Source organism: Parasteatoda tepidariorum, chromosome 6, assembly GCF_043381705.1.
Source record: "Parasteatoda tepidariorum isolate YZ-2023 chromosome 6, CAS_Ptep_4.0, whole genome shotgun sequence".
NCBI classification, from domain to species: domain Eukaryota; kingdom Metazoa; phylum Arthropoda; class Arachnida; order Araneae; family Theridiidae; genus Parasteatoda; species Parasteatoda tepidariorum.
Window position 1 is genome coordinate 12,303,139 of NC_092209.1, and position 14,881 is coordinate 12,318,019.

Consider the following 14,881-nt stretch of genomic DNA (forward strand, 5'->3'; position numbering starts at 1 on the left):
AAATATTTTTGCGTCACTGGTTTCAAATCTGCAGTTGTTTTCTCTCTAAAAGCCACAGATTTAATGCAACTTAATATACTCCTAATTGGGATTTTTGCTGGGAAAAAATATTAAGCGTTCTCACTTCTCTGCTACGTAAGGTGTGGTAGGAATAAGGTGATAATGCATTTCAGTTTTTAATGCGATACGTTAAGTGATATATGTTTTTTTACCAATGTAAGTGTTTTTAATAATGTTTTTTTATTGTACTAATGTTTTTTTAATGTTTTTTTATGTAGCAGACAAATGTACAAAATTGGACAAAAATATGGGAACACTTCAATACTATTTCCATGTAAACAATTTTTCTTACAGCAGTAATTGTTTGGGAAGATTTTACATGACAAAACTACTCACATATTCTGAAAGATTATGCTCGAAGCTTTTAGAAATGGTGTTCTTATTACCCATACAAAATATGTATCGACCAAAATGGAATTTTATGCGTCTTTCCTGTTTCAATACTACTATAACTATAAAAGCTTTCTAATATAAATATTGCAATCCTATAGAATGCTATTGAAATCGAATTAGACAGCCTCTGTTAAAAGCTTCAAGCATTATCTTTCGAATTGTGTCAAGAGTTTTGCCATGTTAAATATTTCTAAACATTGGCTGCTAAAGCAAGATATAGTTTGTCTACAGAAAAAACTCCCCTCGCCACATAGTCTAAAACCGTCTGCTGCTATGGAAACAAGAAAAAGAGCATTTCAAAGAGGGTTTCTCTTTCTTTCGCCGATGCGAGCGAAAACCAGTCTTAAATAATGACCCAACATCTCTACTTGAAATAGTTTAACCTCGTAATCATAGTCACCGCCACTGCTCCAGACTAATGGCTGGTGGAGTTCTTTTCATAGACAAACTATAGTTTATATATAATTAGAATAAAGGTGTTTCCACATTTTTGTCTATACATATATTAACTTGTAAGCTATACATATATTAACTTGTAAGTTCTTTAAAAACTTGTACATTCATTCAAAAAATTAATTGAATTAAAAATATCATTTTGAAAAGAAATCTGTAGCTTTTGGAACAAAACTAATTTCAGATTTGAAAGCCACACATCCGAATTAGGTAAGATGAATTATTTAATGCAATAAATGCAATCAAAAATTTTGTTGTTCAGTGAAATAGACTATTTCTGCTATCAAGATTTACCATCTAAGCGGTAATGTAAAATTCAATCGTAAAAAAAAAAAAAAAATTTAATAATTTTGATATTTTTTCAATTGTGAAGTATTAAAAATGGGGAAAAATGATTGAATGAAACTTTGGCTAAAAATGCTAATGATTTGACCAGAGTTCTAAACATGAAATGTTACCCGATTCCCAAATTTGGCTCCCAAATATAAACACATGCTCTTTTTCACACTAATAAAAGCATTCCTCTTTACCAGAAAACAAAAATTAAAAATACTTATTTGAAGAAGAAAAAAAGTTTTAACTATTACCATATATTCTAAACAGTCATTTAACACAGGCTGTGACATGATTAGACATGCTTTTATCTCACTTGAGAAATAATTACAAAAAAAGATTTAAAAAAAAAAGATTGCACTACAGGAAACACGTAACTCCCAGTGGTTAAGTTACACAATTGGCTTACGCTTTAATTCCACTCATAAAATAACAACTTACGTTTCTTATCCCCATTCAAACAAACGAAAATCCAAATTTAAACAAACTAGCGACGATTAGATCACGTGGTGTTGGAAACACGTGGATCGTCACGTGGTGTTGGAAACATAATGATGCCAATTATAATTTTGAATATTTAATTTTAAAATGGTGTTAATACTGTGACTTCTTTGTTTAATTTTGGTATCTCGTTTCCTTAAATGGGTTAATTGGTTGAGAACATTCGATAAGGTTATAGGAACGAAATTTCGAATATTTTTTTTTTATCACTGGCACCGGTTAGTCAACATGTCATCATGTGTATGCCAGTATGCACAACCCCGTAATTTCTATCACAGTCAACATACACATCATGATTATAGTAACGGAAATGCAATGGGACGTGAGGTTACTGAAAGTCCAGTTTCACGGAATGTTAGGTAACACTTTGGCCAACTGTAACCTACAACAACGATCCACTTGTTTTCTTTTTTTCAGAAAACTCATTTTTTTTTGTTGAAAATTTTCCGAATTTTTTGAAAAATTGCCAAAAAAAATTATTATGTAACTTTCATGCATTCACCAAGAAAATGGGTTGGTGGATAATGAATATAGCATCATTCCATTTGAGTTCACGAATTTCAAGTTCCGCCAGTTTTTCTTTGGCTTATTAAAACTGCTTTAAATGTGTGTCAAAGCTTATTTAAATCAGTCTTTCGGAGGCGAAGGGTCTTTTGGCGACGGTGAATTTTCCGTGTCACTTCTTATTGTTGTTGGGGGCAACTGACCACTAGTGGCCAATCGGTGAAATGCAGACGCTTCTGCGCTGGACACTGCTGGTAGACTGTAAGGTGCAAATCGATGTGCCTTTGGGCTTTTTATTAGAGTTCCGCCATTGCTTGGTACATCCTGGTTGTTAGCAAGTCCATCATACAGTCCATCCATCAAAAGTCTTTGGTTGTGACCCAATTGAGCATGGAGCTGACGCATGGCTGCTAGCTGGGCACCATCACTAGGAGAAAAAAGGGAGCCCATCTGTTGCTGGGCACCGGGCATCAAGAAGGGTAGATGTCCAAGTAGACCAGTATAGAAGGACGGAGGGTAGGGCAGAGGCAGGTACTTTTGCAAATTGTCCAAGCCACCTGCTAGATCTGTACATCCACCAAAAAGCTTTTCCTGCATAAGTCTCTGTTCTGCAGTTGGAATCGATGACCCTGGAGAAATAGAACCAACGGGAGATGTTGGCGACCCTCTGGTTAAGTTGTTCGATTCGAACATTCTGATGGAATTGCTGCCAGGAGATAAATGCGTTTGATGGTGACCATTGATGAGAGTCTGTGGTTCTAAATCATCTGGGAAAAAATATAAATTAATGATATCAAAAATATAGAATTTTTATCGCTAATGTTTTTTTTTTTTTTTTTTTTTTTTTTTNCATTTTAATTTTTTTTTTAAACGAAATAATATAATAAGTTTTAGAAATAAACAACTCTTGGATAGAGATAGAAAGTCGGATTAGATTATCGGAATATCTAAATTGGAAGTAGATTCTCCAACTTCGATGGTGTAACGTTCTTGTGACGACCTTCAGGAGATAATGCTGATTTCGTAGATGCTAACTTGCTTCGGACAACTGATAAATATTTTTGAATGGTATTCTTTTATTATATGATTCTTGATTTAGTAAATTCGATTTCTAAGGTTTTTACTCACCACCTCTCTGAATAATTCAAAGGCTTATGTGATACTCCAGTTTGTTATACTTAAAGCTACTAAAAGCAACCGCCAGTGCCTGCTTACTTCAATGCTCAACCAAAACAGTGTTAAAATTCTAGATGAATTAGTTAGAGAGGGGCTCTTCGCTTAGGGGGCGCTTCGCGGCCCAAGTAGTCGATAAAATCAAAACACTAGGACACTTAAGCTGCGTTGAGCCTTTTAAAAAATTAACCAAAAATCTGCAAATCTTAGTTTGTAGTTCACTAACGTTATTTTAAAATATTTTGTCGAATACGGAGCAGTTGGCTTCTCTGTGATTAGTTTGTAATATGAGTTTGTCAAGATTAAATAAAAGGTATTAAAAGAACAATTAGAATTTTATACCCTCCATCGCCTCCGATAACTGAAAGACTCCTTACGGAATTTTACTTGGTAGTCCAATCAGACCACCATGAAGGTAAATCGGTTTACAAAAAAGCCATTTCTTTTAAAATCTAGTGAAATTAAGAAAGTGGTAGCAAATGTATTTCTTAAAATTTGTTTAATTTATGAATATGATTGGTTTGTCATACTTGTCAAAAACCACAAATTCAATTCTCAAATATATTAGATAAATTTCTCCCAATTACTTATATAGAAGAATATGGGTTCATGCGCACAGCTGGTTCACTTTTAAAATAGTCTGCGCAGACTACTTATAAAAAAACCGTGTGGAGGCTTTCTGATGTAGGAGGTGATTGTTGAATTTGGTAGATTAGAGGAGGTGCTACATTATTTTGACTTTCGCGGTTCTGTCCTTCGTGATTTTGACATTCATGTTTTTTTTTAAAGTAATATGACTGTATAAATAACAAACGTGATTTTTTTTAATACGTTGATTTTAAGAATTTGCATAAGGTATAAACAACTTTGGTTGCAATGTTCTTATCGTAAATATAAGGCGGATCATTATGCAAAAAATTATGATATAAATATTCAGTTGATTTTGAAAACAAAGGTAGCGTGCTTTCTGTATATTAACGCAGAAAAATCAGAGCGATTTTCTAATATTCGAAACAACTAATACCCTCAAATTCGAAAAGAAAACTATCACAAAAAGCGGTATATCACAGTCATTTTATAGGTATTATTTTTCTCATAAATTATCGATGCGTTTCCACTTCCACGTATAAAATTGGATGCTTAATATTCCCGGTTTGTAGCAAACTAGAAAACGGAATTCATTTCACGCCATTAGAAGGAAAAGAAAAGCGCCAAGGCGTTACAATAATGCCCCGAGTATGCAAATCCTTTAGCCAGCTACTGTCGACTAACTGCCTCTTTCACACGCAAAGTACACGTAATAAATAGCATTCTAATGCGAGGAAAAAGAGGCAATGGCTGATCCAAGTACCTGCAATCGACTTGGCGAAAGATCTCATCAATTATTTCGCACTTCTCTCCATTAGATGGTTTCATTGTTGGCTTCAGAAAACGTGTTATGTGGTTGTGCGTGTCGAAATGTCGGAAAGGTTTATCGCCACAATCCACGTCAATAGAAGAAAGGATTTAATGACTTTCGGCACTTTTTTTCTTTCGATCAATGATGTTAATATTGATGTACGCCAATGAGAATTGAATATGCATTCTGTGGGCATTAATGAATATCCAATAAGAATTGAATATATATTTTATAGGTAACGAAGACAGTAACAAATCTATGATTTAATGAATGTACAGTTTAATAACACAGTTAATTATGTAATAATTAATTTGTCTTAAAATTTTACAGCAGGGTCATATTACTATATATATATCATAATAAATAAATACAAAAAGAAAAAAAAACGTAGACCAATGGAAAAAGAGGAAAACAGTAACCGAAAAAAAAAAACGGAGAAAAAGGGAAAAAAATTATTAAAAAAAACCCGGAAAATAAACGATATAATCTTTTCATCAGCTCGCACGATTATATCCGCAAAAAGGAGTGCTGCAAAAGGAGAAAGCACTCCTTTTTGCGGATATAATCGTGCGAGCTGATGAAAAGATTATATCTTTTATTTTCCAGGTTTTTTTTATAATTTTTTTTCCTTTTTTTCCGATTTTTTTTCGGTTTCCTGTTATTTTCATTTTTATTATTATTTTTCTTACCCCTCTTTTTTTTTCCTTGTTCTGTTTCTCTTTTTTCTCTAAACCCGTTTCGAACAGGGTTACCATTGTCTGGAATTTTTTTCAAGTGGAAGCGAAAGTGAGATAGATCTAGATGTTTTAAGCTACCAATAAATGTTTCATTTAAAGGAAATATATATAGGTTCAAAAAAATGCATCGGGAATAATTTCATGCTTCTCAAATGAAAGCTTAATTTAAGCATCTTTCAGTAGTCTGGAAAAATCTTAACTAAAACTCATTTATTTTTTCCCAGTCGTGGGAACACTGTTCGAAGATTATAACTCAAAATTATTAAAAATTATGGTATAGAGATATTAACTGCTCCAGATGCAACAAAAATATTTTTAAAAAATTGGCATAGTACAACAAACTAAAAATTGCAGAATTTCGGTTAACTTTGTCCACTTTTCAAGAGGCTTAACAATTTTGAATAGTAAAGTATAAAATTTTTGACATCATTTTAAAGAATGTAATTAATTTCATGTGCGAAGAGTGAAAAATTTGACAAAATTCGTTTCCACGAAAAAGAGGCGATAATTATTTCGTCACTTCGGAAAAAATCTTGCTCGGGAGCATTAACCATTTATGCTATTTTTCGAAGCTTACACTTGAAACAATACGATGATTTTAAACTATAGATATACTCTTGTTGTGAAGAATTATCTGGCCTTTAGAACAGACAAATAACTTAAATATTTTAAGAGTTATTAAACTTTTTTATAAATCGCCAATTTGGCGACATCTTTCCATCTAGATCATGTTTTCCAAACTTGTGATTTTTGTGTACCCTCTTTAAATTTTTCGTAAAGCTGTGTACCATTAATAAAAAAAATGAATGTATTTTTTTAAAAATAGGTTTATTTTTCTTTTTTGGTACAAAGTTTTGTAGATACTAACCAGCGATCCATATTTTACGTTAAAAAATAATCAAAATAAGTAGAATTTATTACAAACCTTTACTATAAAAAAATTTAAAAATCACAACTGGCTGTTGACACCACTAATTATTAACTGTTTACTCTGCAAAATATAGCTAATAGAAAAATACGTAATCGTAAATTTTCACGCTTAGCTTTGTTTTTAAATAAATTTTTGTGAAATTTTCGTTTGTTGCAAGATATTTCTCATAAGAACGCGTACCTCCACTAAACAGTTCCGTACCCCTGGGGGTACGCGTACCAGGTTTGGAAACACTGATCCAGAGGAAAATTATCAAAATCACTGCCTTATTCTCAGTTTTTTCAAATTTTTATAAACCCAGGTAATGCAGCATTGGAGTAAGTTTTTAAATATTAAAATATTAAGCCACAAATGCTTTTTATTTTCACAAAACTGTGGCTTTACTCCATATCGACGTTTTGTGACTTTTACAAAATGAGCTTCTACAGCACTGGTTTTAGATAGGCTGAACTTGACCTAACAGTCATAAATAACAGTTGTAAACAGTTAAAGAAAAAAAAAAGCGTATTATTCGTAAAAAAGTATCATCTCATTTTACGACGAAAATCAGCCTTTTAAATGGTTTCGTCAAAAGCGAAGAAAGTTTCAGTTACATTTTTTACAGTGAGCGCTGAGAGAATTATTTTTGGCACTCGTTTTAATTTATTCGAAATAAATGATTTTTCACTCGTGAAAACACGATATTGTAGTAGTCAGAGGTTTTTTATTACCTTTTCGAAGACAAAACAAGTTTTTATTTTAGTATTATTTTTTTAATATAAAAGCAATAAGGTGGTGTAAGGTGATAAGACAAAAAGTTAATAAGGGGTTACGAATAAACCACTATAGTTATGATCGCTCTTTTCGACACCCTTGACTTCGCGTTTCCCACTACAAAAAAAAAAGTGGCAATTGTGGGCGTGGCTCTTCTATTTAGCGCCACTTGGAGCTCAGAACGGATGCTGTTAGAGACCTGTAATTTTGCAGTGTTCCAAAACTAGTGGAAGGTATGAAGATTTCTTTTTTTTTTCTGAAGAAATTGTCGTTTGGGTAAATTTATGGAATCAGTCATTATTGTATTAAAGGAAAGGGGAAAAAGGTAGAGGAACATTAGATCTATTGCTGGAAAGGGGGGGGGGCTTAGTTGGAAAATTTATAAAATCGTGTGATAAGAAATGTAAAGAAACACGGAAAGTGGGGTGAGATAATATGATACCAATGCACGCAACTTATTTTACGTGTAAAATTAGGTGCTAGTGATGTACTAAGGGGTACTTATTGTAGTATAACAATAATCAAACGATATTTTGACAACTGTTAAAATGGTATATTGAAACTTGGATTAATAACTGTATTTTTTTAAAAAAAAGAAGCGTTTCCTCAGAACTAAAAAAATATGAACAGAAAAGGATAGCTTTATTTCTGAATTTCTATAATTATTTTTTTAAAAAAATGGCTAAAAATTTTGTATTTAAATATTTTTTGGGGAAAATACTAAGTTTAATTACTGTATTTTAGAACGAAACATTTCCCCTGAAATAAAACATGGGTTAAAAAAAGACAACCTTATTTTCGAATTCTTATAATTATTAAAAAAAAGTGGGTAAAACTTTTTTATTTCGATAATTTTCTGCAAAAATGCGAAGCGAGTCAGAGTCGTGATTTTTTTTCTTCTGTTTAATTATCACGGAAACTGTTTATTCAAAGTTATTACTTTAATTGCAATAACTTTCATTATTGCCTTGATTGCCTTATTGCTTTATTTTAATTAATAAATTAAAAATAAAATATTAATATTTATTTTAATAAACATTAATATGATATAAGAACAGGGTAAATTTATGGAATGGTGTTAATCTTAATGAATAAATTTGATTGTTTTCAAAAATTTATAATAGCAATACAATTATTATTATTATTTATTTATTTATTTACTTATTTATACTTTGCAGCAAAATGATCTCACATGTCGTCATTTCTTATAAAATAATTCATCATTTTGGTTCAAATGTTTTCCAACAGATGGTGCTGTAGATAGTTAACGTATTAATCGAAGTAGTAGTAGTATTCGCCGCACTAGAACTGCACAATGGGCTATTGGCGACGATCTGAGAAACACCACTAAGAAGAATCCGAACGACATGCCATCAGGGGTAGCAAACCGATATGCGCTCGAAGTTCAGCACTTTCAGTGGAATAGTTCTATGAAGACCGATACCGTGTAACCTTAGTCTCATTGCAGGCTGATCAAAGTGCTCGTCCACCCACTAACTGACCGTTTGCTAGTGATGCTTGACTTCGGTGATCTACTGAAAACCGTGTCTTACGAACGTGAGACGCATAAAACAGAGAAAATGTGATTGAAAAACGCAAATTTGAGGATTTTGAAATCTTTAAGTAACTTAAAATAACATTACAAAATTTTCGAAATATCCACTATAATTCGTGCATCAAGCAACCCCGCAAAAGAATAGCAACAAACAAATACTCAAAATTGTTATCGTACGGTCAATACTCGACTCTGGCATCAAAACACAACAAAAAGAGCAGGTAAAGAGATTTGCAGCGCTATCTTTTGACAAATTTTAAAACTAAAAACTGGAATTATGGAAGACAAAATATATGTTACATAAATTTGCGCTAGGAATTTTTTTAAAATTTTTTTTTCATTTATTTATTTATTATTTTTAATTGTTGTCAAATTATACATTTTTGAAAACTATTAATTTTATTGAGGACACCCTTTTATTGAGGACATACTAAAATAAATATTTATTTTAATGCCTTTTTTTTTCCTTACCGTTATCAGGCGTATCAACATCAACATTTTCATTATCACTACTGTCTTCACCGTCGTCTCCTCTTCCGTCTTCAGGTGGTGATGCAGTTAGCGATTCTTCTTGGTAGGAATGAGAACCGAATAAAGAATTCTGTCTTCTGAAAAGAAAAGAAAAAATTCTGTCTTCTAAAAAGAAACGAAAAAATTCTGTCTTCTAAAAGAGTAATCAAGCGATTATAACTTTGTCGCTTCTTATTATTATAATACAGATTCGAGGCAGTAATAGCGAAATATTATAGGTTCATTTATAGTGACGTCACTGTAACAAGGTGAAATTAGAATATATAATTATGATTGCTATTTTCATAATACTAATAACTAATTACAGATTAAAAATGCAAGTGAATTTTTAGTTAAAATAATAACTGCGTTATATATAAATTATGTCGATGTATGATATATTTAACCGTTTACACATGTAATAGATTAATAAATTAGTAACTGGTATATAGTATAGGTAATAGGTTCGTAAATTTTATATTGGTTTATACGAAATATGCTTTTAATTTGGTTTGTGATATACATATGAAACAAGTTTAACAATTACATGTTGGTATGCATATGTAACAAGTTTAACAATTACATGTTGGTATGCATATGCAACAAGCTTTACAATTACTTGCTGGTATGCATATGTAACAGATTTTTGCAATTACTTGTTGGTATGCATATGTAACAGATTTTGTGATTACTTGTTGCCATGCATATGTAACAGATTTTACAATTACTTGTAGTTATGCATATGTAACAGATTTTACAATTACTTGTTGATATGCATATGTAACAGATTCATAAATTAGTTTCTACTAGTATACATACCTGAATAATGAAACAGCTACTGGTTTACATAGGTAACAAGTTAAAAAAAGGGTTTCTGTCAAAAGGAAGGCTTCATTAGCTTTTCCAATGAATTTTTTAAAGCTAATAAATTTACCCTCTGACACTCTTTTTACTTTAGTTTCTTGGGATTATTTAATTAATTTCAAATTAGTTAACAAAAGCAACTCGTTCAAAAATTAGTTGTTCGTATATCTATGCATTAATTTTATAAATCAGTTACCCTCATGCCGGTTTATGAAGTAGATAATTACTTTTATGTACATGTAACCAGTTTGTAAGTTAGTAACTGATATGCAAGTATATTATACTTAATTTAATAATTTCGGCAAAATAATAGTCATGAAGTTACAACATTTATCAGTGCTCTGTAATCGCTCAGAATGCAGAGAAATTTTTTTTAAATGATATGACATTTTTAATATTATTTCGCAAGTTTCGAACTAAACTACAATGTATTAATTAATTCATGTAAATGTGTTTTTAGTTATTTATTTATTTCAATCGCACGTTCTGACACATAACAATTTACCTTTTATCTTTTCTTGCAGCTCCGGAATCCCGAAATCCTTTGGCAAATGGATTGTTGTCAATCTTCAGCCTTGTTATCTATAAATAGATAAAATTACTTTTATATACTTCAATAAAATTGAATCAATTCAAACATTATTCTTATGTATGAAATATTTAATAGTTTACACATGCAATAATGTAACAGATTCATAAATTTGTATCATTTCAAGAATTATTTCTGAATGGGATACCTGCAAGTGACGTAGTGTGGGTATCTCGATCCTGATTGGTTGTTGAAATGCAGCATTTGTTTACGTTAGCAATTGTTCTTTCCATTCTATATCGAGTAAGCCAAGCCCGTAAAGTATCAATTCCATTAAATGACACATTCTACATTCTTTGACATAGATTTTAATTCTTTCAATATATACTATTTCTTACGTAACACAAATACAAGTACGAAACCATGTGGAACAAAAACAAACTAATCATGCATCGAAGTTGCCAGGTACACAAAACAAAAATAAATCACTATTACAATAAAATACATAAACAAATAATAAGTCTAAGTTAAACAAAACAAGTAGACGAAGAAGAATTCTATTTCAGCAAATTTGATGCGCGATACAGCATTGTTTTTAATTAACTTCACGTATATTTTAACATTTTAACTCGTGTGGAGAAACTTAGATCAATTTTAACACGCAATTTTGCCTCTGGCGATGACGTCATAGATCACATGTGTGGGTATAAGTGATCTTCTTTTTGAAGTGCAAGTACCCAATTGTATCATTTCAAACATTATTCTCATCTATGAAATATTTAACAGTTTACATATGTAATAATGTAACAGATTCTTAAATTTGTATAATTTTAAACATTATTCATGAATTTTATTATTTTATAACATTATTTTTGAATTGTATTATTTTATAACATTATCCTGTATATGAAATATTTAGCAGTTTTCATGCGTAAAAATGTAACAGATTCATAAATTTGTATAATTTTGAACATTTTTTATTAATTTTATCATTTTAAACATTATTCTCATTTATGAAATCTTTAACGGTTTACATTTTTAATAATGTAACAGATTTCTAAATTTGTATCATTTCAAGCATTATTTATGAATTGCATCATTTCAAGTAGTGGGTGATCGGTTAACGAACATAATCCGTTCCAAGACTATGTTCGCTATCCGAATTGTTCGTTAACTGATCATCGATTTACCATAGACTTCTATGTGAAATCGATTAATTCATTCTGGAGACCCTAAAAATTAAATTTTAAAAAATGTATAATTTCTTAATAAGTTTTTTAAAAAATTATACATACATATAGTCTTGCATATTAATCAATCCTTTTCATTTTATGCTTAAGGGGCGGTCCAATGTCGATTGCTTTTCTCTCTTTTTCAGGATTTTCCGGAAGTAACTAATAGCATTGTCGTTGTAAAGATTCCCAACCCTACTGACATCAGCTTGGTTTGGGTACCATTCTAAGACCATTGCTCTGACATCCTCCCACTTTTTCAAAATATCTTTAATGGCAGATGTCGGCATTGGTCCTCTTTCATCATTAGTACATCAAGAGTAGGAGACACATTTCGCTGTGTTTCTTGGTGTTCTTCATTCAAAATTTCTTGGAGTTCTTCTGTCGTTAGTTCATCTTCTTTAAACATTTCTCCTTTCAGTGATCTTATTTCGTATGCAAAATGATCACAAATGTTTAATATAAATTTTTTTCAGGCTGAGAAGTGTTCGTTAGAATTCGTTTTGTTCATTAACCGAATATGTTTTCGTTGTCCGAACACAAAAAATCTTTCTTGAAATTGTTCGTTATCCGAATATGTGTTCGTTATCCGAACACAAAAATCTTTCGTGAAAGTGTTCGTTAACCGATTTGTTCGTTAACCGATCAGTTCGTTAACCGATCACCCACTGTATTATTTATGAATCGCATCATTTCAAATATTATTCTCATTTATAAAATATTTAAAAGTTTACATTTTTAGTAATGTAACAGATTCAAAAATTTGTATCATTTCAAGCATTATTTCTGAATTGCATAATTTCAAACATCATTCTGATAAATGAAATATTTAATATAGGTAGCAAGTTCATAAATTATATATACTGGTGATTTAACCTATTCAATAAACTCATAATTTCACTAATTGTTTATTATACTAATATGAAATTTTGCTTTTACTACATCCTATCGCATACATGTAATACATATTGCAATAATGTAAGGTGCGCATATTTTCTTTTCTTTCCCTTTTTTTTCTTTTTCTTTATTCGCAAAAAATAGTTATACAAATATAAAACTAAGTTGAAACTTCTATCTGTTACCGACTACATTAGCTTTCAATCGACATTGTGCTCTAACATCAGATCCGAGATTCTTATCCCAGCCATTAATAATATATTAAGGTAGACAATTCCACCCTAATATATTATTAATGAATCTTATTTATTCAAAATAAATAATGAATAATACATCTATTCTTCCGCATAAAGCGTAAAAATTGGCAGCTATTACGGTATTCTTTTTAGTGACATAAACTTAATCTAATAAAGTGAAAAATAAAATAATGAAAAAAAAAGTAATATCACGCTTCCTTTGAAACTGATAAATTTAAAAGAACATTTTCGCTCGCAATTAGCAATTAATTATTTAATTTTAACACTGAACAAAAATTTAAATTTCAAACTAAATTAAAGGCAATTTCCCAGCTGAAGCATATTTATAATTTTCTCGCTTCTAAAATACGAATTAAAATTCCCTTATTGAAATTAGGCTCGTTTACTGCAATTAATCTAATTTGATTTCGCCAGATTAAGTCGCCAAAGAACACAGACGAAGTAGAATATTTTTCATTTTTAATTACAATTACATATGGTAATCATCGCAGATTCTAATAATTGATGTGAGAATTCTAATTTCCTAATGAATATTTTTATAATATTTATTACGTATGATGTTTATTGTTTTCGACAGGAAAAATTTAGATGCAAATCGTCTGCGAACATTTCCCTCGGGCATTAATAATTATACGTTGCCAATAATTAGCAAATAAATTCATTAGAAACTAAGAAAATTCCTGTTTTGATTTCATTAGTGAAGTATATTAGATTATTTTCTAATTAGATTTCATTAAAGTTTTTTTTACAGAACCCTCGGGGTGTTTTTATGATTGAGGAAACGGTTAAAAAAACTAATTAATTATTAAGAAAGTTTTCTTTTTTACACTTAAGACTGCTTATCTAATAAATTTTTTCACAGCGAAAGCATTTTTTTTTTCATTAAAAAAAAATCCGATATAACCAATGCAAAAAAAGAAAGTTAAAGCAACATTTTCTTTTTTAAGCTTTAACAAAATTTTATTCATTTAGTTCAATTGATTCATAACATTTGAAATCAAAATGTAGAATATTGATTACAAATAATGACTTCATTGGCAAAAAAAATTTTATGTTTCTAATTTTTAGTGATGGATTGTGTAAAAATAATAAAAACTATTACTGAGTTACTATTTTTTAGAAAACAAAACAAATATTTTACGTTATATGAGGTCATAGTTCATAGATTTACTTACTTTAACGCTACATCTTTTGTATATAAAACATTTGGAGTCAATAAGTCATTAAAAAGAAATTGTAAAAATTAATATTCGAGAAAAAAAATGGTGCTAATTATGTGCCCTTATTAAAATTACCAAATGTTTATTAATTATTTGGATAAAACAACATAAATAACAAACAGCACAAACTCTGCAATAGAATTATCGAATATATAAATACTATACGTAATTCAGTTTAAACCAAAATTTATTCGTATAATTTTAATTCGTAATATTTGAAACAAAAATACGGAATATTTTTATACCAAATAATGTTCTGGATGGAATACGGCAACGAAAATGAATACTTTCAAATTTCAATAATCAAAGAAAGTCACAATTTTAAACGCAGTTTTTTGTACATTCAGAGTTAATAAACTGTAAAAATAAATTAATAAAAAAAAAAGAATTCTGAAAAAATTATCAAACAGCAGCGATCGCCATAGCAACGCATGCAACGACGACGCATGCGCACTGTTTACTATTACTCTTGAACAAAGTTGAAAAGTGTGATGACTTCCAAATAAGGCGTGCACGCCATCAAACTCGAAACAACACCTATTTTGCCAATGGGTACTATATTAACCGCACCAAGTATTAA

General features: G+C 30.3%; 1 protein-coding gene across 1 annotated transcript in view; it reads right to left on the reverse strand.

The window, feature by feature from the left end:
• Positions 1–1,935: 1,935 nt before the first annotated feature.
• The window catches only part of LOC107450980 (T-box transcription factor TBX3-like), a 105,298-nt gene continuing 92,352 nt past the window's right edge, over positions 1,936–14,881 (reverse strand). Inside the window, 3 exon segments of the mRNA NM_001323825.1 lie at positions 1,936–3,011; positions 9,264–9,400; positions 10,672–10,748. Coding sequence (NP_001310754.1) covers positions 2,368–3,011; positions 9,264–9,400; positions 10,672–10,748 — 858 coding nt within the window. The 3' untranslated portion in view covers positions 1,936–2,367.